General features: G+C 41.4%; 1 protein-coding gene and 1 long non-coding RNA gene across 3 annotated transcripts in view; one reads left to right on the top strand and one right to left on the bottom strand.

Moving 5' to 3' along the window:
- Positions 1–23697, top strand: part of FRY (FRY microtubule binding protein) — a 248217-nt gene that overhangs the window by 204461 nt on the left and 20059 nt on the right. The window contains exons 45-55 of one of the 2 annotated variants that reach the window (XM_068984473.1): positions 170–267; positions 602–772; positions 2715–2855; positions 4777–4956; positions 7024–7185; positions 9636–9710; positions 12934–13104; positions 16051–16059; positions 18966–19166; positions 19709–19870; positions 22539–22705. In XM_068984473.1, coding sequence (XP_068840574.1) covers positions 170–267; positions 602–772; positions 2715–2855; positions 4777–4956; positions 7024–7185; positions 9636–9710; positions 12934–13104; positions 16051–16059; positions 18966–19166; positions 19709–19870; positions 22539–22705 — 1537 coding nt within the window. The remainder of the gene's footprint in view (positions 1–169; positions 268–601; positions 773–2714; positions 2856–4776; positions 4957–7023; positions 7186–9635; positions 9711–12933; positions 13105–16050; positions 16060–18965; positions 19167–19708; positions 19871–22538; positions 22706–23697) is intronic. The other variant, XM_068984472.1, reaches the window with a different exon arrangement.
- Positions 12828–22651, bottom strand: LOC138089115 (uncharacterized). Its single transcript, XR_011145783.1, has 3 exons — positions 22504–22651; positions 22202–22368; positions 12828–13089 (listed from the first exon to the last, which is right to left on the bottom strand). It is a non-coding gene; the product is annotated as an uncharacterized lncRNA (long non-coding RNA).

Raw genomic sequence — 23697 nt, 5'->3', positions numbered from 1 at the left:
GGATGCCATTGTGGTTGTACGTTTATCATGGATTTTATGTTAGATCAAAGTTACTTCAAAAGGCTGCTTTTGCATCTCCTCGGAATAAAATATATAATAGGCCTTCCTGCTGTTAATGGCTCAAATGCCCCATATTCACATGTCTCCGTTTGTATCTTCTCTAATCCAGGGTTTCCACTGAATGTCTTATGTCTTCTGCCCCAGCTGATACAGCATTTTGAAAACCCCAACCAGTTCTGTAAGGATGTAGCTGAGAGAATCGCTCAGGTATGCCTTAAGGCTTCACCCTCAGGCAGATCCAAGACCCAATGTTGGACAGCGGTTACCAGGCGTGGGGTGATACGTTTCATAAACCTGAAGAGACTAACTGATATCACTAGTAATTCACGTTTCTGGGTGGCTGAGTCACATGGTCATCTCATTATTGAGAAAATAAGTGAGAAAAAAAACTGGTGAAAATTAAATGACTAAGTATTCTGCAGCTGCCCCAAAAATGTATCAATCAGTTTTCCAGGCTGCTAGGGCTTAGAGCAAAATTGCTAACATTTCTTCCTTATTCATCAGGCTGTTGTATCACTAGTTGACTTTCTTCTTGTAAAAGGTTTGTTTGGAAGAGAAGAACCCCAAACTTTCCAATCTTGCACACGTCATGACTCTTTATAAAACACACAGCTACACGAGGGACTGTGCCACGTGGGTCAATGTGGTCTGCCGGTACCTTCATGAAGCCTATGCTGACATCACCTTGAATATGGTTACCTACCTGGCAGAGGTAAGTTCCTGAATTGAGGATAAAATCTATTATAGTTTCTATGGGTAAAATAGTGGGCTTCCCTCATAGCTCAGTTGGTAGAGAATCTGCCTGCAATGCAAGAGAGCCAGGTTCGATTCCTGGGTTGGGATGATCCCCTGGAGAAGGAAATGGCAATCCACTCCAATATTATTGCCTGAAAAATCCCGTGGACAGAGGAGCCTGGCAGGCTGACAAGAATCAGACAAAACTTAGCGACTAAGCCACCACCACCACCATGGGTAAAATATGTATGTGAAACTGATAATAAGAGCCTTAACCTCATTTATTCATCATGTATTCACTTACTATATATTATCATAGATGCTGTATGGAATCAGTTAAAACAACTGATTCTCACAATAACTCAGTGATTATAACAGAGAACCTGAGAATCAGCGGGTTTAGTAATCTACAAGTGTAAGGTGTCAGAGCAGCCTTTGAAATGATATATAGCTGCCTCCAAAGCGTAAACTCCTTTTTACTACCCTGGTACCTGTCAGCACATGCCAGAGACAGGAAGATTTTCTTCAAATTATTCTGGTGTTCAATCTTATTTAAGGACTTAACTATGTTTAATGGTTGTGTGCTCTGAACTCATTAACAAAGCATATATTTTTGAAGATGCTCATTTTTCCACACAGTAGATTTGTGTAATTATTTCCTTGTTTGTTAACGGATCAGTCCTTTTGGCCACTTTCCATGTGGAATCTCAGCATTTCTCTGAATGGCTTCTGTTATCTTTTAGTTTTGAACAGTAACTTTTGCCATTATGTCTGTCACAGCAATTTGCTTATTATTTTCCTTTCCTTTGAAAATATCATTGACTTCTTTCTTGATTATAAAAGCAGTATGTGTTTGTAGCAGAAAATTCAGAAGGTACAGAACAGTAAAAAAAAAAAAAAGAAAGAAAAATCATCCAAAATAATTAAAATTATCCAGAGAGAAACACTAGGAAGATCTTGTTGGGTGTCCCTCCTGTGTTATTTGTCTAACACACCCATTTACATCAGTGTTAGCATCATTTACTATATAGGAACTATATATTCCTTCTTTATCATTTCCCTTAATATAGCTAATATCTTTTACTGTCTTTAAAAACGTTCTATTGAATACATAGTATTTCATCATACGGATTACCATAATTTATGTATCCATTTCCCTAGTGTTTGATATTTAAATTGCTCACAGAGCTTTCTTGTTTTGTGTGTGATTTCTCTCTCTTTTTTTTTTTTTTTTACCATTATAACTAATGCCTTGGTGAAATCTCATACTTAAATCTTAGTATCTGTCTCTAGGTTTGGAAAAGTTCCTAAAAAATGTAATTATTATTTCAAAAGATATGAACCCTTTTAGTTATCTTGATCTCAATTGCCAGATTACCCAAGTTAACGTTTCCACCAATGATTTCTACCCTTTCCTATATCCTCCCCAGTACTGTCATCAATTTGATAACTTATAAATGTATCTCTTTTGTTTTCATTTGTAATTTTCAGTCACTGTTGGTGTTTGATGCTTTCCTTTTGAGGTTTATTTTGTATTCCATTGTGTAAATTTTTTTTAGGTCTTTAAAAAAATTTTTTATAAGCATTTTTCTTTTTTAAAAGAGCTTTTATTTACTTATTTATTAGGCTGTGCTGCATGGCATTGTGGGATCTTAGTTTCTCGAGCAAGAATCACACCCTGTGCCCCTTGCTGGGGAAGCACAGAGTCTTAACCACAGGACCACCGGGGAAGTCCCTGAATATTATGTTTATATATCAGACCTACAGCATTGCCTTTGATAACATCTCCACCTCTTCAGCAGTTAGGATTTTCTTTTCCCTTCTAAGGAAATGTGCAGTCATAAAGGTACTAGGAGACCTTGGTGCTTCTGTGTGGAAATCTGGTGTCAGATGACTCACCCTGCGCGTTGCCCCCACAGCTTCTGGAGAAGGGCCTCCCCAGCATGCAGCAGCCCCTCCTGCAGGTGATCTACAGCCTGCTCAGCTACATGGACCTTTCTGTCGTTCCTGTAAAGCAGTTCAACGTGGAAGTTCTGAAGACCATTGAAAAATACGTGCAAGTGAGTATTGAACCAGGATGTTTCCAGACAGTCATTCCAGAAAGACAGCTTTTGCACGGAGCTCGTACTTGGCCACAGTTATATGGGTGCCAGGCTACGTGTTCATTTATCGATGTCCATAACACACTGAGAGCAGCCAAGACGGTGGCTGACCACCACCCTGAGCGGCTTCCTGAGGAGAAAGACAGGACCAGGCCGCAGTGCGTTCCTGAACCTTCAGAGGACACGTCTCTGAAAGCATGTCCCGGCTTGGGGGGCAGGGGCAGGGTCTTGTTTGAGGGGTTCTATTTCAAAGGAGAAGGAAGAAGCAACTTGTGTGTGCCTGGTTCTAGATCAGGTGTTTTAGATGAGAAGGGTTAATTCAGAGGTGAAAATTGTCACTTAGGGTCGAAGGAACTAAGGCTAAGAAATCGGCATACTTGTACTTGAAAATACTCCAAAAAACAAAACATACTGTGTACTTGGTGAGTTTCAGAGTTCAAGGACAAATGCTCGGTTTTCTCTGGTTAAACTCATTGACTAAGCCTGACAATTTTAAGCATTTTTTTCCCAATCTTCACTTCACCAGTCACGTTACTTGCAGAATTTGCAAATGCTAAAAATGGTTTTCAAGCTTTTTTTTTTCTCCACGTGGCATTGCTCCAATAACACTTGTACCATGTGGTAGATGTTCGTTATTGCTTTCTCACTTGACACTCACAAGAGACAGAGGGTCAGTTCACATCTTTGCCACTTGTTAAAAAAAAAATTGTTTTATTAGACTACCTGTTCTTAGTCCTGTGGATCATCCCTGGTTCTTGAGATCTTATCTTGAATGGTGGCTAATTTCATATCAAACCATGACCTCCCTTGTGCAGAATTTAACAATGAAGGGAATGCGTTTTACTTCATGTGCTTTTATTCCAAGTCCTAGGCAAATAACGTTTATCAGGCTGATTATCCATGTGCAGTAGTTTTATGGGAGAAGTGTCTCGGTCTGCCTGGGAGTCGTCAGAGACACAGAGATGGTGAAACACAGTGAGACTTACAGAAGAGTAGGAGTTTGATAAGGAAGGAGAGGAAGGGCATTCCAGGAGGAGCGAATAGCATGGGGAAAAGCGCAGAGGTTAGCGACATCGGCCGCTATGGCGAATTCCCGGGCAGATTACCCATGTAGGACTTGCTCAAAGAGTGTGGACTCCTCCTTGTCCACCAGGGGGAGCTCCTGAAGATGTTTAAGCGGGGAAGTGGCTTGAGCTGAAGATTCTGGAAAGATCACTGTAGCTGGAATGGGTTTGATGGACCCAAGGAGAGGCTGCAAGTGGGGAAACCAGTTAAGAAACCACTGAAATAGTCCAGGGAGGATTCAGCTGAGTCCGTGCCAACAGGAATAGAGGTGGGCAGGGGTAGGGGTCAGATTCTCAGGAGGGAGGGAAGAGGGGGGTGAAGAATGGTTCCCAGACTCCGGGGTTAGGTCATGAGAAGGCTGAGGGCAGAGGTCAGACGCCCAGGAAGCAAATGGAGCAGAAAGAGCCAGAGAAGCAGGGAGCGTGGATGGAAACTGGAGGCAGGGAGAATCTTGAGGAGGAGACAGTAGAATATCTGCAATGAAGGGTGGAGATTTTTTGTTTTATTTTGCTTTTCAAATTAAGGAAGTACCTCATTAGCAAAAGCGGTACCTTGTTATTTTAACCTTCTGTTTATTTAAATGTGGACAAAACTGGGTTTTTTAATTTGCTTATTTCCTAAATGTAGCTCCTCTTACAGATAAATTATCTTTTTTATGTCATTTGCCTTTTACTTACCAAAGAATTTCCTGTACTGTTTTAAATTAGTGAGTTCTGACAGGTCATGAGAAGTTTTAGTAGCTAGGAGCATGTTAGTTTTTTTTTTTTAATGAAATAATTTTTTAAGTATTGACTGACTGTTTCATTTCCTTCAGAGCATTCACTGGAGAGAAGCTCTGAATATTTTGAAGCTGGTGGTTTCTCGATCTGCCAGCCTAGTTTTACCTTCCTACCAACACAGTGACCTCTCAAAGATAGAAATACATCGAGTGTGGACGAGCTCATCCAAGGAATTACCTGGAAAAACCCTAGACTTCCACTTTGATATTTCAGAGGTATGTTAACTGTTTCCATAAACTTTAGCATGAATACATAGTGGCAAAGTTCAAAACTAGCCGCCTAGAGAAGGGGAGGCTTACATTTATGTCAAATGAAAGCTTCTAAAGCCTAATGAGGTTCTGTTTTTTTTCTTTTTTAAGAACACATTCACAGGGGCTCTCATTTGGCAGCTTTTAAAAATAGAAGCTAGCCTCAGTTATATAAAAACGATTCCACAGAAAAGACAATTTTTAAAATGGAATGATCTTAAGCATTTTAAACCATGACCTTCACTCATTCTTTATCTGACTGCTGCCACGTCCTGTCTGGTATCTGCAACCTTGTTTCCTGAACTGTAGCCAAACCAGTGAATGACCGAGATTTATGGAATCGGCCCTTATGGTCATTTCCCCAAGCCACACTGCTTTTTTTCTTTAATAATTTTTTTAAGTTGATATGTTGTATTTTCATTTTTATTAAGTTCCAGTTTTTTGGGTGGGGTCACATGACATTCAGGATTTTAGTTGCCCGACCAGGGATCAAACCCACGGCCCCTGCAGTGGGCACATGGAGTTCTAAAAACTGCACCATCAGCGAAGTCTCCCACAATGCTTTTCACAGTACCACTATTTAAATTCTTGGCTTAAGAAAGGGAATGTGGAGAGAAGAGACCTATGAACCGAACTAAGGAGTCAGGAAGAAAAGAGGACACAAAATAGTCCGATTTACCTGCTGGTCCATGAACAGACTTTTGGAAACCTGCACTTAAGTGTGTTAGTCTAAGATATAAAAATACATTTGCTTTCCTGTCTCTCTTACCCCATGACTGACAGCCCCCTAAAGCAGAAACCGTGGTCTGTCCGCTTTGTAATTACGGTCTGTACAGTGTCTAATGCATGAACGTACTTCATATTCTTCAGCTTGGCTGAATCCATCAGTTCACTAAATAAACTAGGTCTGCTGACATGCAACTTACTGGCTCAGTTGTAGCCAGATTGGGTTTTTTCAGTTATCTCATTGACCATTCAACACTCAGGATGAGACACTGTTTATTGCTACTGTTGTGATATTTATATATGACATTAAGGTATCAAATCAATATTTTTCTATTTTAAACAGTTTATATTGCTAGGGTAGGAGAGGGGAGCTTACTCTTTTACTAAAGTTTATTCTGTTCCAAAGAGGTACAGAAGACCTGTGGCCAGTCAGCTGCACGCCCCAGAGACCCAGTTGCTCCAGAAAGATGGGCCTGGAGAGACAGGTGGAACACTCCCAGCCAGTGTCTCTCATCTCTGAATGTGGGCCTGTGAACAGGTTTCTGCAGAGACCCCCTTGTGGCTGAAGTTTGAGAGGTGCTGCCTACCCAGATACCACATTACAGACCTCTCAGGAGTGAAATTTAGTAAATGTTGCCCAAGAACCTGGCCCTGACTCTTTCCTTTAAATAATTGAAATCATAGATTTAAATAAATTTTTAAATACTTGAGAGTATAAGATTGGCAATTACAGGTTGGGATGAGGGGAAGGAATTTTGATCTTGTTATAAGAAAGTCTTTCAAGCTTAAACATCTGAAAGTAATTTGCTTTTCTGTATGTTTCTTTTCTCATCTTTATAGTCATTTGTGAAGTGTATTTAAGAACAAGCAATTGGATTTGTTTTCAGCTGCTCAAGAGGGTGGGAAGGTGTTGAAGATGCAAAATGGTTTGTGTGTTAGTCACTCAGTTGTGTCTGAGTCTTTGCAACCTCAGAGACTGTAGCTTGCCAGGCTCCTCTTTCCATGGAATTCTCCAGGCAAGAACACTGGAGTGGGTAGTCATTCCCTTCTCCAGGGTATCTTCCCAACGCAGGGGTTGAACCTCAGTCTCCCGCCCTGAAGGCCGATTCTTTACCATCTGAGCCACCAGGGAAGCAAAATGGTTTAGGATGTGTTCTTGAACATCAGGGAAATGAGCCTCCACGTAACACTGAACTTCTCTATGTTTTCATCAAATAAGCAGTTCTTGGTGGCTGCTGGGAGACCGAGCCACGTACCAAGGACTGTGGATGAGAGAGAAGAATGCATGCTTCTCCTCTCTCCCTGCAGACGCCTATCATTGGGAGACGGTATGATGAACTGCAGAACTCCTCTGGGCGTGACGGGAAGCCCAGGCCCATGGCCGTCACCCGGAGTGCATCCTCCACCTCCTCGGGCTCCAACTCCAACGTTCTTGTCCCTGTCAGCTGGAAAAGGCCCCAGTACTCCCAGGTAAGAGTCCTCGACTTGCAGGGTTGGACAGGAGCTTAGGGGCCCTATAGAACCCAGCTGTGATATGCGATTTGGGCAGCCACCCTCCTGATGTCACCCACCTGGGCATCAGCACTTCAGTGATGAGGAGCTCATGGCATCCGTATTCCGAGGGGACCTCTTTACTCTTTGAACAGGTCATTAGGTTGAGTTGAAGTCTGACACTCTGTTGCTTCTACTTACTGATCCTAGTTCTCTTAAGGCTTAGAAAATGCAATCAGATCTCTCACGTGGCAGCCCTTCAGACACTTAACCTACCCGCCCTTCCACTCACCCAGATGAGTCCTCTTTCCTCCAAATAATACATCCTAGTTCTCCTGACCAATCCTCTGTGGCAGGGCTGCACGCTGTCCTGCGAGCCAGCCCTGGATCCGGGTTCACGCATGGCTGACATGAGCAGAGCAGGCGCCCAGATTTCTCCATGCTTGCGTTGTCTCCGTTCATTCCATGGGTTATTGAAACCTGTGCATTATTTAGGGCTCTCTGGGTGACATGTGCCAGAAGCCCAGTGAAAAACTGCCTGAAGTGGAAAAGGAATGTATTCACTTCCGTATCGCGGCTTCAAGTGGAGCTGGATTCTAGCACACACAATCCTTAGACCCTTTCCCTCCTCCTCACAGCCCCACCTTCCTGTTCCAAAGTCCTGCTTTCCTCTCTGCTGACTTCATCCTCAGGCAGGTTCTTCCCTGTGAGGCACCAGTGACCTCTGGCAGCTCCAGACTTACATGGTCTTTGCCTCTGACCATTTCAGGGTAGAGACCTTCCCTCCCTGGCATCCGCAGGAATTCTAGAGAAAATTAAAGTGTTAGTTGCTCAGCCGTGTCTGACTCTTGGCTGAGCCCATGGACTGTAGCCCGCCAGGCTTCTCAGTCCATGGGATCTTCCAGGCAAGAATACTGGAGTGGGTTGCCATTCCCTTCTCCCGTGGATCTTCCCAACCCAGGGATCAAACCCGGGTCTCCTGCATTGCAGGCAGATTGTGTACTGTCTGAGTCATCAGGGAAGCCCCATTCTAGAGAAAGGATTCTTGCAATCCCTACGAGGGAGGAAAAGTGTCCCCTGGTGGGAGAAGAGCCGTCCCAAGATGAGAGAGGAGCTGCATTACCGGGAGAAGGAGAAATGGACGGTGTGCAGAGCTGGCCCTGAATCCGGCTGTGCAAACCCCTTAGCGTGCACGCCCAGCAGGACTCATCCTCACTCTCAGAGGCTGGGAAGATGGAGCCCTCAGTGCAGCCCCCTGCTGGAGCCGAGCTGGTTCTCAGTGGGTGTTCACTGTGGGTTGAACAGAGAACCCGCTCTACTCTCTTGGGGGTTTGGAAAGAGAAAACACATGCACAGCCCCGTTCCATGATCCTCTGTATTTCCTTCCCAGAATTGCAAAATGCCCACTAAAGCCTAGAGAAAGAGGTTAACAAATCCGCTGCCATTCTTCAACATCAAGGTCCTCCTGTCTTTGACAGGAGTGAAAGTGACACCATATTGAGTGTCTCAAGAAGGATGCAGGGAACTGAGTTACATCAAGAAGGAAGATCTGGGAATGATCCTGGCCTCCTTGTAGGCTCCATATTAACTTAAATCAGGTTAAAAAGGAAAAAAAAAATCATTTCCAAGCGACTAGGGTGATTGCTTTAAGAGTGGCTCTGAAGCACGTTGACGTTTTTTAGGCTCTGGTTACTCATCTTTTTCATTCTCAACTCACCCATCATTCTGAGACCTACTTGATCTATGTCATTGGAAAATGTGATGATTTGTGGAAGAGTCCCAATGCTTAAAGAACTGAAAAGTAAGGATTATGAAGAAAAGCAAAAGGAATTGAATCTGTTTAACTATAGGAAGAATAAGTTGAGAAGGATTTAACATGCCTTGCAAATAATCAAATTTAATTCTGCAGAAAGTAAAGCTATCTTCCTATTTGGGGTAAAGAGATTTGAATTGTAACATGAGAGATTTAATTTAGGCGTAAGGAAGGGCTTGCTAATGACTGAAAGTTGTAGCACACAAGAAAGATGACCAAGGGGAGTAATGAGTATCTGCTAAGAACCAAGGGACTGACTTATCCTCTCCCTTAGGAATGTTCAGATCAGCCCTGTCCAGTAGACATACAGTGTGAGCCTCATTTAAATATTTCTAACAGTCATCTTCTGAAAAAAAGAAAAAAAAAAGGCAGGTCAAGTTAATATTAGTAACATCTTAGCCAGTATAGCTAAAATATTTCTCAGCATATAATCAATGTATAATCATTGATGAGCTATTTCACACTCTTCTTTCATACCAGATCTTCATGTATTTTACATCTCTCTGTTCTCACTGGGTACATCTCAGGTAATTAGCCCTGTGTGGCTGATGGCCACAGGATTACAGCAGATTTGATCACAGGTCCCCAGATTAAAACTTGTGTGCTTCTTTTCCAGAAGAGGACCAAAGAGAAGTTGGTGCACGTCCTTTCTCTGTGTGGCCAGGAAGTAGGATTAAGTAAGAATCCATCAGTAAGTTCTGTCATGTGTCATATTTATTTTGGTATTGTTATGGATTTTGCTTTTGGTCATGTAGTTTAGAGGATTCAACTATGAATCACAAGTATGATAGCCATCATCTTGATCAATGTCTTAGACTTCTCTCCACACTATGATTTTTAATCTTTAGTTTAGAAACACTGAAAGATGTTATTGACTGTCTGCTCCAGTTGGCAAACAGAAACTCAAATTGGTAAATAAAATCTCAAGTTATTTTTATTTTTTAGTATCTTGATTTTTAAAGTATACCCAGACTTTCTTAAAATAGGTATATGTGACTGTCTCCTGCACTACTGTACACGATATACATTCCTTTGGCATATAATTTTACCCTGTACACACATTTCTTAACATGATGTCACTATTTTACTCATGTAAAGGTGAAAACAGTGATATGTTTTTTTCTTGCATAAACTCCTGATATTACAGTTGGGAAAAAAATACATACCATTGGGCTTTGAAATAAAATGAAAAAGTAACAGAAGTTAACTTCTGAAGCTTTTTTAAAAATTTAGAAAATTAAAATTGTGTGTGCAAACACTGTGGCAAAAGGTTTGGTTTTCCCAGGTATTTTTATTTCATCTGTATTACAGCGTCTTTTTTAGTAACCAGAAAAGAAGATCGCAAACCAAGTTATTTTCAAGTAAAGAAGCAGCAAACAGTTTCTCTGTGGAGTTGCTTTTAAAATTCCAAAATGTATATGCTAATGTAGTTCATGACTGGGTGAAATATGAGAGACTCATAGGTTCCTAGAGTAAAGGCTGATACTTATTATCATCCTGGAATGTGCTCTAGCAAGAAAGAAGCATTGCCTCCTTTGAAGTCACCTTCCAAGTTGCTGACTGGTGGGTTTGCTGCTGCTCCTGTGACATCACTGAGGGCAGAGGGACCGGGGATGATGACAGGGAGGGCGGGCGGAGCCTCCCAGCCCACCAGGAAGGGGAATGGCAGCCTTTATCTCTGCAGCAGCAAAGCCAGCAAGGGCCATTTCTCTCCATCCCTGTGGTTACACTTTCCCCTTCAGATCCCAACTGCCTGCTTCTGTGCTGTGGCCCTTCAAGTTAGAACTGTTTACTGTGTTACAAATAAGAAAAGCCACACTAACTAGGAAAGGGAGCATTCAGCTGAGGAAATCAGAGTGCTAGTCTCTCCGTGGATGGACCTAGAGTGAAGTAAGTCAGAAAGAGAAGAACAAATACCATGTAATGCCACTTATATGTGGAACCTAGAAAAATGGTACAAGTGAACTTATTTTCAAAGCAGACACAGAGACACAGATGTAGGAACAAATATGGATACCAAGCAGGGAAGGATGGGTGGGATGAACTGGGAGACTGGGATTGACAATATATACACTATTGATTAAAAGATGCTCACTCCTTGGAAGGAAAGTTATGACCAACCTAGACAGCATATTCAAAAGCAGAGACATTACTTTGCCAACAAAGGTCCATCTGGTCAGGCTATGGTTTTTCCAGTAATCACGAGAGTTGGACTGTGAAGAAAGCTGAGCGCCGAAGAATTGATGCTTTTGAACTGCAGTGTTGGAGAAGACTTAAGAGTCCCTTGGACTACAAGGAGATCCAACCAGTCCTTTCTAAAGGAGATCAGCCCTGGGATTTCTTTGGAAGGAATGATGCTAAAGCTGAAACTCCAGTACTTTGGCCACCTCATGTGAAGAGTTGACTCATTGGAAAAGACTGATGCTGGGAGGGATTGGGGGCAGGAGGAGAAGGGGACGACAGAGGATGAGATGGCTGGATGGCATCACCGACTCGATGGACGTGAGTCTGAGTGAACTCCGGGAGTTGCTGATGGACAGGGAGGCCTGGTGTGCTGCGATTCATGGGGTTGCAAAGAGTCGGACACGACTGAGCGACTGAACTGAACTGACACTATTGATACTATGTATAAAATACTAATAGATGACTAATGAGAACCTCCTGTATAGCACAGGGAACTCCACTCAGTGCTCTGTGGTCACCTAGTGGGAAGGAAATCTAAAGAAGAGGGGATATATACACACACATAACTGATTCACTTTGCTATACAGTAGAAAGTAACACAACATTACAAAGCAGCTGTATTCCAAAAAAAAAAAAAAATTCTAGTCTCTCCTCTCTCCCTGACTAGGTGGCTGGTCGTCAGTGCTGTTTATCTCGTGCACCCATTTGCAGTCCCTGTACAGACTGTGTGTTGTGCCATTTTATAAAAACCTAGTGCAAATCCTATGACTGTTCCTAAAACACTGGAGGAAAAAGAAAATATATTTAAAATCCATTTACTTTTTCCTGTTGAAAGACAATTGTTATATTTAAATTCTTATAAATGAATTTTTACTTTCAAGGAAGACCAAGAGGTTATAATGGTTAAATTAAAAGAACATTGTTCATTTTGTTTAATATCAGTCTATGTTCAGGAGAGGCTGCATAGCAAAACATTTAGATTTATTTCAAAACATTTAGATTTATTTATTTCTAATATAACATTTAGAAGTTATATTAAAATGACCCAAGAAAAATGAACCTATACATATAATTTTAAAAGGTTGACATACTAAAATTTTAGTAGAAAAAAAAGTTTTGTTTAAATCAACAGGACAGGAATTTGAGTGTGAATTCTGAACACAGCTGCTCAGCTTCCCTTCTGGAATTCAAATGAACAAGTTCTGTTCTTCTTGACTTAGGTTTCTTTTTCTTTACCATTCCTGGTTTATCTCTCAAAGGGTTAAATCTTTTGCTCTCACAGTTCATTCTATAGTAACATTATTTTGTTGGCATCAGTAGTCCTTAAAATCTTACATGATAATATGTATGTGATGTGTATGTGTATGTCAATCTATACAGTTTCTAACCTCGGTCAGTGTAGAAACAATGGAAAATTTCTTGGGTGCTGTAGATTGTCTGTGAACACAGACACACTCAGTTGAAACACACACACACACACAGGATCCAGTCTTCATTAAGAAGCAATTATTTGACTCAAACATTTTCCTAGTACATGAACTTGCGTCTTTGCAACGTTTAATCTGAAGGCACCTGTCCAACATAAATAATAAAAGAACATTCTAAAAATACCCACTTAAGGAATTAGGTGTGTACTGGAAATACAGTGCTACGAGGAGCCAGTTACGGGTTCTGTAGCTCAAACCACCAAAGGGAGAGTAGTTTCTCAGGAGAGCCCTCTCGGTTCACAGGTGATCTTCTCGTCGTGCGGGGACCTGGACCTGCTGGAGCATCAGACGAGCCTGGTGTCGTCCGAGGACGGGGCCCGGGAGCAGGAGAACATGGATGACACCAACAGCGAGCAGCAGTTCCGGGTCTTCAGAGACTTCGACTTCCTGGACGTGGAGCTAGAGGATGGAGAGGTAGGCACAGGCTCAGTGAAAACCATCTGCTCAGCCTTTTTCTTTCTACCTGCTAAATAGTGAGTTCTTTAATTAGAAAGCTTGTAAACTTTATTTTGGATCAGTTTATTTAAAGTACAGCAGCTTAACTTGGGCAAAAGTCACCCCACCCTTCCTGTCTGAGCCCAGGGCCAAAGCGGTTCCAAGTTCTTTCTAAATGGCAGAGATCTGACTTTGAATGGCCACACGCAGACTGCGTGTGTGTCTAGTCCAAAGGTGAACTTAAAAACCAGAAACACTGATGGTCTCAGCCTGTTCTCTGGTGCCTGGGAAACACAGGCAAAGCATTTAATTATTTTAAGCGTGAAGTTGCTCTTACGTGATGATTTCAAAGCTTGCCTGCTACAGCCTGCGATCGGAGCCCGAGGGCCTGGCATCTTTGTGCTGTTTGAAATCCTCAGAACTTGAAACTAGATTTAACGTATACGAGCTCCTGGCTCTGCTTTTGGCTGGTTTTTGACACCTGGAGCATCTGAATTCAAGTCTGAACAGGCAGATGCAGATCTAGGTATCTGAGTGATAATTGTGGTAATAAGGTGCTTCAGTTATGAGTCATGTTTTTAAAAACTGGGAGTGGAAGGAGGAGCATTGTTTCAGTAGCTTGGGGGCATATTCCAGCTGAGAGGCAGGCTTTTTCCTCCTGGGATGGACACTAAGTTCCCTTCAATGAGGTTGCCATCTGTAAGAATGCCTGCTTCCGAGCCTGGTGTGTGGTGGGCTCCACATTATACTTCCCAGACAGAGGGCTTTCTGCCAGTCACACAGTTCAAATGGAAGCCCAGATTCCAAGCTCATCATATCCTATGGTAGTAGTAGTGTTAGTCACTCAATTGTGTCAAGTCTGACACGACTTTGTAACACCTTGGACTGTAGCCCGCCAGGCTCCTCTGTCCATAGGATTCTCCAGGCAAGAATACTGAAGTGGGTTGCCATTCCCTTCTCCAGGCAATTTCCCAACCCAGGGATCGAACCTGGGTCTCTCGCATTGCAGGCAGATTCTTTACCATCTGAGCCACCAGGGAAGCCCTATGGCAGGTGGGCACCTCCTAATTATAAACTTGTGGGAAATGATACTTCAGGTAACTGCTCACCTTCCCTAAAAGAACACTTGCTGACCAATCCACTTAGGTCAAGACGAGGTCACAGAGCTGTCCATTTTTGTCCTTACTGGCCACTGACGACCCTGGCTGTCTGTGCCAGCAAGGAAGAGTCATGTCCTCAGAATGAAGAATGTATTCTTCACCAATTCCTCCCCTGGAAACAGGTTTATCAGATCTAGTTACTGACTGCAAGGCACCTTTAAAACATGTCAGCTCTTCACCTTGAATTTTCTTGAACCAGTAAAAAGTTCTGCAGTTTTCTGTGTTAACCATAACTAGCAATAAAGAAATCAACAAGTAAATGTGGTGAGAACTGTTTTAAAAGTGTAATGCAAAATACAGCTGTTTTGAATATTTTCAAAATGAGCTAGAGGTATATGGAATGTCAAAAGATTAACTTCCTAATTTGGGCAACTGATCTCATCTTTGCTCTCAGGCTAGAATTCAAGCTTAGGTAGTACCCTTTTCACTCTGTAAGTTAAACTGAGGAGGGAAAATTGATGAAACAAGAGAGGCATCATTTTTTTCAAGATCTTTTTCATACAAAGACAAATGGGCTGTGTGAAGGGATCTGGCAGGAATGCTATCAAGTAGAAGAATCAGACACAATTGCAGAACTAATTTTTATCAAAATAAGGAAAACCTTAGATGCTTATCATTTGAAAACAAATTTTATGCTAATATTTGTCAGGGACAGCAAGTGATGGATACTATGCCTTCCTTCCAGTGTTTTCTCTATTGTCCTAGCCAACAAGAACTAGAAAAAAAAAATAGTGGTTGTTACCTTGTATGATTATGATTTTATAAGAAACACAAGAGTGTGATAGTATGTATTTTATCCAAATAAAATAAACTATTTGAGAATGTTACTTCTCCACAAGATTACAATATGGGATTCTAGCCTGCTTACAGAGTCACAGATAAGTCAAAGCAGGTCCAGCTCTGACTTTAGCTCAGCCTCTGACCCACTTTAAGCCTCAAAGCAGCTTCTCTTGGCGTCCTCATCTATCAAATGGGGATGATAATAACCTGCCTGTAGAACTGATGTGAGGGATCAAGTAAGGTGACCTATGTAAAGCTTTTCACATAATTTTGGGCGCAGAATAGGCATTCTAAGTGTCTGTTCCTTTGTACTGTCACTGATGAATAATTTCAGTATTTCCTCATCTGCAAAAGGTAAGCATATTTGGCTTCTAGATCAAAACACATTTATAAAAAAAGACAGACAAGGTTCTTGTCATGTTTATTCCCTTTCATTAGTCTCAATGTATTGACTAAATCTTTAAGGGTTTGCCTTTGAACTCTTCAGAATCCTTAAAGGGTGCTACGTCTTTGCTGTTAATTACCTCAGCAGTGAAACAGCCTGATCACAAACACTTCTGGTTTTGTGGGCAGGATCAGGTGATGCCACCTTTTTTTCCCCAAGCAGATGACCCTCATTAGTCTTTCCATGACATTTCACAGTTTTCTCACAAATAAAAATTCAGACATTCCAAAAAAAAAGTGTTGAGGAGACAGACCAAAGTTGTCACTGAAGTGGAAAGCTATTTCGGAAACTGTATTTATGATTTGTTACCAGCTACGTCATCCACTGCTGAGACAGCTGGAATTTCCGGTGTTTGGTACTAATTCTTCTCCTTTGGGTTTGTGTATCTTTGCTTTTTAAGGTGCCTCTACTGAAGTATATACTCTTAGCACTGTTAGCTGCTGTTGTGTTAAAACTAAGGCAAATGCACTTGAGTATCTGTAATATAATCATTTTAAATAGACTTCTTATTTTTTTCTGTCCATTCAATCCGCTACCCAGGAACTTCAGGTAAGATGATACTATTTTCAATTCAGATACGCTAGTAGGTGTTTTGCATCATTGCAGATTTATAACAACATAATTGCTTTTTCTCCCCCTGGAGAGTATGTATGGCTATTTGCACATTTATAAGTATTTTTCTTGGTTGCTCAAGGAAGAAAATATTTTCTGAAAGTATAAATACATTTTAAAATGTAGTTTTAAAATCTTTATATGTCTAGTTCTGGAAGTTGCATAATTTTATCTCTTGAGGAAAGGTGAGTTTTTAAGTATGATCCATAGAAATCCTATAATTTCTCATTAGGCAGCTGCACAACTGGAATGGGTTGGTTTTGTGGTTTAATTCTTTTATTAAAAGTGAAATCAACAAGCTTTATCTAAACAATACACCACGTCCACTTCCAATCAACTGCTTTTATTTTCTAGGAATTAAGAGCTATCTTTGTAGGGTGACTATCCAAGTGAGGACCCTTTTGCAACTAAAAACGAGTCTGGCAATAATTTACACCCAGATAACAGGCATAAGCCAGTGTTATCCTGGACAAAGTGACCTATGAGCACACTATATCCATGTCTTACAGGCTTAAGTCTGAGTAGGGTCATTTGGGGGAACATGTTTTGACTTCTAAGTTCCTTCAACAATAATTCTTTTTTTGGTATTCCAGTATCAACAAATATGATTTCCAACACTTCTAGAGCATTCCATTGTGAATATTTTCTCATCTCAGTATGAACCCTGAGTGGTTATTTAGGTTTGATAACCGACATATGCACATTGTCCATCAAGGATAGTTACCCACCTTCTCAGTCTTCTCACACACACACACAGTTTTGGCTTTTGACCCCACATGACATCTGGGTGTGGAGAGGCTAGAAGGCAGCTCTCCGAGTAGGGGTAGTCCTGTGCTGTGAGAAGGCCCGGTGGACTTTTAATCACCACAGACTCCAGCACAGGCCAGACTACTGTTGCTTTCAAACCCTCAGCTGCCACTGGGGAAACAGTTTCAACATCCTTGCCTCCGATGCAGTTTCTGCATCCTCTAGCGAGACACCAAATATTATCCCTGCGAGAACAGCTTCCCTGACTCCCAGTTCCCATGCCTGACTGATTCAGGTCTTCACCTGAGCTGTGGTCAGATCAATACAGAGGCACTGTGCCCAGTGCAGTACTCTGTGGCCCTGGATATATCTCTCTGCCAGCTCAGTGTGAGCCAGGTTCAGGGTGGGGGACTTCAGAACTGCTGCCTGAGACAGTTCATCCAATCCATCCATTGATTCAGTGTAAGAGAATCAGTTCTGTAAATTTGTTTCACAGTTGTACATTTCTCCCAGTAATTGTCACATTCCTTTTTCTCTGTTTTGTAATTTCATTTTTCTTTACCCTCTTTATTTCTTCACATACTGTGTTTTCTTTTTCTTCCTGGAACTCTTGCCTCTTCCACATTTTTTTCATTCTTTCTGTGAAACAGCCGTTTTAAAATACCAGCACAATAGTAAGCCTTCCCTACCCGGGGAAAAAAACAATCATTTGGTGGTAATGTAGCACAGTAGTTATAGATAAAAGGCACAGATAGAGCTATAAACTATAGAAATCAAATACTGAGTCATATAATCAAACAGTCTTAAGGATAATCATAAACGTCATAAATGGGGTGAATGATGATAACTTCCACATAATATCCAGAATGTGTTCAAGATTCTTACCCGTTGCCTTCCACCATGAATAGCCAAAAGACTTTGGAAAAGCTAAGCATCTGTTATACCAGAGATCTGTGAGAATGGTAGGCTTTATTTTATTAGGAGCCAGAAAAAATAGACCCATAAAACCAGAGGAAAAAAATCATAATTTTAATAGTAATTTATATCTCTCCCTGAAATTATATGATTATGCTATTAACTGAGCTCTCATCAGAAAGTTTATTTCAGTGAACCATCTGTGTTTCAAATGACTAATGTACATAATAAGATTCTGTGCTAGATATTATTCAGATTACCTATTTGTTAGGTTCAAATTTGCTCACCAATGGGTGAGTAATATTTCTCTTGCTTTATTCCTGGAGAGAGAAATAAAACCCAGATTTGTTTTTAGGGGGGGAATTATATTCAATTAAATAAACTTACTTAATATATGATAATTTGTAGAGACAATATGAGCTATATCTGAAATCTTTCTGTAACATCTACCTTGCCACTTAGCCCAGTTCTCAGTACACATGTACAATTCAGCAACAGTCCTTGGTACCAGGTCAGTCCATCCAGGTCCAGGGAGGGAACTGTTTCCTGTGTTGGAACAGTTATTTAAAGATGAGCCTAAAGCAAAACTGAAGCCTTGCTGCTCTGGCCTCTGCATCGTGCATGATCGTCTGACTGTGCCCAGCTGCTCTCTGACACCCTTTAACTGCATTTTATCTGTGAAAACTGCTGTGGCAGAAACAGGCTGGAATGTGTACCTAATGCTCTTCAACTTAATACCCAGAAGCTGTGGACTGTGCCACAAGCATAGCCCTTACTTTGTTCTCTGGACAACAGTACTAAACAGTGGGGGTCAGGGAGTAGGTAAGGAACACCTCTGTTGAAGTTATTCTAATATTAACAGTCTCTTTCTGATAGCTTTTTGTTAACATGGCTCTTTAAGAGTACTCCCAATCAACTTGTAAAACAGTGTTACCCACTGTGCCAAAGAAGAGTGTATGATCACATCTATCTGTGACTTAACACGCATTTAGTGAAAACAGTGTGCTGTTTTACTACTCTTCACAACATGTTAGCAAAATCATTGGTGCCCGTGTCTGTGAGGTGAGGGCTTGAGAGTTCATAATGAAAGTATCGAGGCTAAGCTATGACTGATTAGATGTGTGAAGCTGTACATGCGGGAGAATTCTGGCCTTAAAAAGCAGCTGACGGTGTGATTTCAGGGCGAGAGTATGGACAACTTCAACTGGGGAGTCCGCAGGCGTTCTTTGGACAGTCTGGACAAGTGTGACCTGCAGCTGCTGGAGGAGCGCCAGCTCTCAGGAAGCTCTCCCAGCCTCAATAAAATGAACCACGAGGATTCTGATGAGTCCTCTGAGGAGGAGGACCTCACCACCAGCCAGATCCTGGAGCACTCTGACCTCGTAAGTAGGAACTCTCCACCTCTTCTTCCCAAGAAACTGGGAGACTGCTCTTTGTCTTTCAGGCAGCAGGGCAGTTTCCAGTTGCAACTAAAGAAACTTCCCACAGCTGCCAAACTCAAATCTGAGATTGTCAGGTGGGGTCTGTCTGATTCTAACCAGCTTCTTCTCTGGAGGGTGCAAATGGAGACAAACACTGGGGGTTTCATCAGCCGTGAATGCCATCAGATTTGTTCAGGCCTAGATTTTCCCTAAATAACTTAAGCTGAACTCTTTCTTTAAAAAAAAAAAATTCCTCCAACATCTTTAGTTTGAGGAAATAAGACATTTTGATGGGGTTATCTGGAAAGAGAAGGGGTCTTTGTGTCTTACAGTGCTGGGCCTTGCCAGCTGCGGTGTTTAAGTTCTAATGACAGTGAAGTATGTATTAATATGTTCAGTAGTTAGTACCTGTCCAATAGCAACCAGCTTGTACACTGGTTTGTACTCTTATGTAAAGAATGGGAACGTCACACAACGTTGTGTTTCCTTTGCTTTCTCGACAGATCATGAATCTCTCCCCTTCGGAGGAGACTAACCCCATGGAATCACTCACGACCACCTGCGATCTGACCCCTGCTGACCCTCACTCCTTTAACACCAGGATGGCTAGCTTTGAAGCTGCTCTGCCTGATATGAATAATCTTCAGATTTCTGAGGGTTCAAAGGTGAAGAGATTTTGGCAATTGTTGGTTGTGGTTTTCTTTCCAAAAAAAATGTATTTCCAATTTTCTGAGCATTCTTAAGAGGGTTATAAATGGAGGGACTACCTTTATCTTTTTCTTTTATGAAATAGTTGTTAGTGCCCCTGAGCCTAGGTTTTGAAGTTGCTTTACTCTCAAAAGACCTAAGCAACCATCTTCTTGTTTGTTGAAAGAGATTTGATTTGAGGTCCTTTTAAGATGAAACGTTTTGCATTTTCTGGAGAGCACAAACACTGCTGATTAACAGCAAAACAAATGTCTGAGGTGGCTGAGACAGGGAAACTGATGTTCTTTGTCATGACTTTTATAAAACAATCTGTTAAGTGAGGTGTGGGTGTGTGCATAGACTGGTGGAAATTTTTTCCTATGTAGGAACCAATTATACAGGCTATGCATTGATTGCATTCTCGCCTTTTGTTGGGCTATCACAAATTTCAGTATCAATCACAGTATTATGCACAAAACTGTCTTAATCGGCTCTCTGAGGAGAAAAGTAAGTATTGGATAGAATTTCCTTATTTAAAAGGTCAGCTTTTTAGAGGAACTTTAAAATGTATATTTCATTTAAGGTTTGTTTTATTGATTTGCATAAGCCATTCTGTCCATAAAACTATCAACTTCCACACTATGTTCACATATGTATCCACATAAATGGCCATTAGTATACAACTTTATTTTCTTATATTAGACATACCAAAATAGCCGATTACTATTAGGATTAAAGTTTTCTTTATCTTGAGTTTGGTTATGGTGGTATAAGTTTAAAAGAGAAAATAGGAAAAAATACACAGAAAACAGATTTATAAAAGTATTTTCTTTCTGATGCTTCTACAGAAAAATAAAATACTGGCTATTCTGTATCCTTATACAGTGTACTAAAAATACATCTGAGATCTAACAAAACCTATATACTGTAAACCAAGGGCAACCAACCAAACTACAATCACCTAAAAATATTGAGGCTTAAAAAATAATTATTTGTAAGACTTCCCCATTACAAAAGAACTGTGACCAGGATTCTGAGAATTAGCAGAATTCTTTTCTAGCCAAAAAGGGGACCAGAAAGGAAACCTGAGATTAAAATGCCAGAATCTTTGAAATTAAACTTCATGGAATGAACATCACAAAATAAATGTGAAGTTATTATTAGCATATGTTATTTCACAGTCTTGTAGTAGTCAACTTTTCAATTCTGAATGCTAAGTTATATAGATTTCTCATACAAAGCACTGCCTAATAATATTTTCATGGACTCACACAGAAATCTATCAGGGCAAGGCTGAGTTTAATTTCTGAAAAGCTTTCTCTGTTTTTTACATCAGCTGGGCTTCTGCAAAATTTGATATATCTGTGATGTTAGAAAGAGAAAACAAGATGTTTTTATAAGATCTCAGCCTGTCCCTAGTAGATTAAGTTTATATACATTAACAACCCAGACCAGTCAGCAGTCTCGGCACCAGTCTAGTTTTAAAGAGCAGGAAGAGACAGATATGGATAAGCCCCTGAAACTCAGTATTTATAAGCAGTTCCTTCAAAGACATGAGATAACCTATTTCCCTAACATGTCTGTAAACATTCCTAATTTCCCTATTTAATCCTAGATTCAAAATACTAAAGGGGCAGCCAGATGTCAACCGTGATAACGCTCTAATTCATATGCCTATTTTGCCCTGGTTTTGTCTTTAAGAAAATGACTCACTGAACCACGTACACGTGCTTTCTTCCTCTCCTCTTCTGTTCTGTGGTCAGGCTGCCTTCCTTCCTCTCCTGAATAACAATTGCTCCTCCAGATGATTTCCCTCTGGCCCAGGTTCAAGCCCAGCCTCTTTTTCCATTTGACCTGCCAGTCTCTTTCCTGCCTCTCAGCAGTCCCAGCTCTGCCACCCTAGAGCCGTCTCATCTCCCTGCTCATTCTACGTTTTACAGCAACCCAAGAGCAGCCCCTCATATATATATGTGCTGCCTTCAGGGGATATTCCCGAGTGAAGCATTTATGTATGTGGAGCTCAGAGGATGTTCAGTATGGAAGGCCTGTCAACGAGGCAGGCTCAATGAACAGCTCTGGGTCAATCATGGGCATGGCAGAGACTTCAGGAGCCTTTACTATGCCAGGCACTGATGACTCTAAGTTCTAGTTTCCATCGGTAGCATTGGACATACTACAAATTATATAATATACTGGAGAGTTAACTCCAGGTAACTTGCTTTAGAAGACTGGGCTTATGCAACAGAGAGAGCTCTGAATCCAGAGATGGGTGTCTCTCGCCCTGGCTCTGGCTCTGATTAATTACATACCTGGTATTAGGCACGTCCTTTTCCTGTGTGGAGCATCTACTTCCTCATCTTTGAAAGTGGAGGTCCAACCCGGGGGGTTGCTTCCAAGTTTAGCATTTATACTCCTTAAGTGTGGATCAAATATGGTAATCTTCTGACAGCTTCTTTGGGAACTCTCTCAGAAAAGGCTGAAAAGAAGATAAAGAACAGTGCTTCAGAAAATTCTTGAGTTCAGTTACACAAATTTACTATACCATAGCTAGAAGACATATGCCCCCAATTTCCGTTCTCTGGATTTCAGAGTTGCTTCTGGATATCCTTACATGTTGGGGGATTCCTTTCTCTCCTTTGCTCCCAGGCCGATGCCGTCCAGGAAGAGGAGGACGCCACTGTGCAGGAGGATGACCTTTCCAGCTCCATCAATGAGCTCCCAGCCACTTTTGAATGCAGCGACAGCTTTAGCCTGGATATGACTGAAGCAGAAGAAAAAGGCAGTCGAGCGCTGGACCACTTCACTCTTGCCAGGTAAAGGGTGTACACAGCACATCATACTGGGTTTGCTAACTCCAGTTTAATGTCAGGCTTGTGCCTCTGGGACTTCCTCGCAAAGGAGTCCAAGCTGACATGACTTGGAAGGCTGTCAACCAGTGAGGAATCATCCAGCTCCAGTGCAGGGCCTTATGCAGAACCAGGAAGGCTATGTCTATAGGAATTCTTGGAGCCCTGGAATAATAATGTACTCAGACGCTCAGTTGTCTGACTCTTTGCAACCCCATGGACTGTAGCTCACCAGACTTCTCTGTCCATGTGATTTTCCCAGGCAAGAATGCTGGAGTGGGTTGCAATTTCCTTCTCCAGGGGATCTTCCTGACCCAAGGATCGAACCCGCGTCTCCTGCACTGCAGACAGATTCTTTACCACTGTGCCACCAGGGAATCCCTATAGCCCTGGAATAACATAAAAAGCCAAAGAGGAGCCCTCGGGGACGTGGTCCACACCTTATAAGCTTTGAAGATAAGCAAGCTTGGCAAGGCTTGGAAATGGAGTTCTTCCCATCTTGAGTTAAAAGACCAGAACAAGAGGCTCTTTATAAGCTACATACCTACTTTTTTTTTTTTTCAAGTGGGTGGCTTTCAGTTTCAAGATGGACATTTCTGAGACAAGTGAAATCTAGTCAGAGAATATAAACAAGAAACATATAAAGGAATAGATTAAAAAAAATTAATGTGGCATCTAGGATAAATCATAAATAATGCTACAGATCTGCTTCAGGAGAAGAAAGAATCATAAAATCACTCCTCTGAACATTGCTTCTGACATGGCTAGACAGAGGCTTTCCGTTATGGTGATGCATATCCTTTTGTCAGAGAAACAGCTTAGGGTGATACCTAGAGAAGAAATGTTAACTTTTCAGTTCATTTATTTTTCTCTCCTTTCTTTGTTTCCCTCTGTCTCACTGTGAATTTCTCTTCTCTCATTTTCCTTTCTCTGCCCTTTTTCTCCTAGTTATTTATGTG

This window comes from Capricornis sumatraensis, chromosome 12, assembly GCF_032405125.1.
Source record: "Capricornis sumatraensis isolate serow.1 chromosome 12, serow.2, whole genome shotgun sequence".
Taxonomy (NCBI): domain Eukaryota; kingdom Metazoa; phylum Chordata; class Mammalia; order Artiodactyla; family Bovidae; genus Capricornis; species Capricornis sumatraensis.
This window is presented reverse-complemented; position numbering and strand designations above follow the sequence as displayed.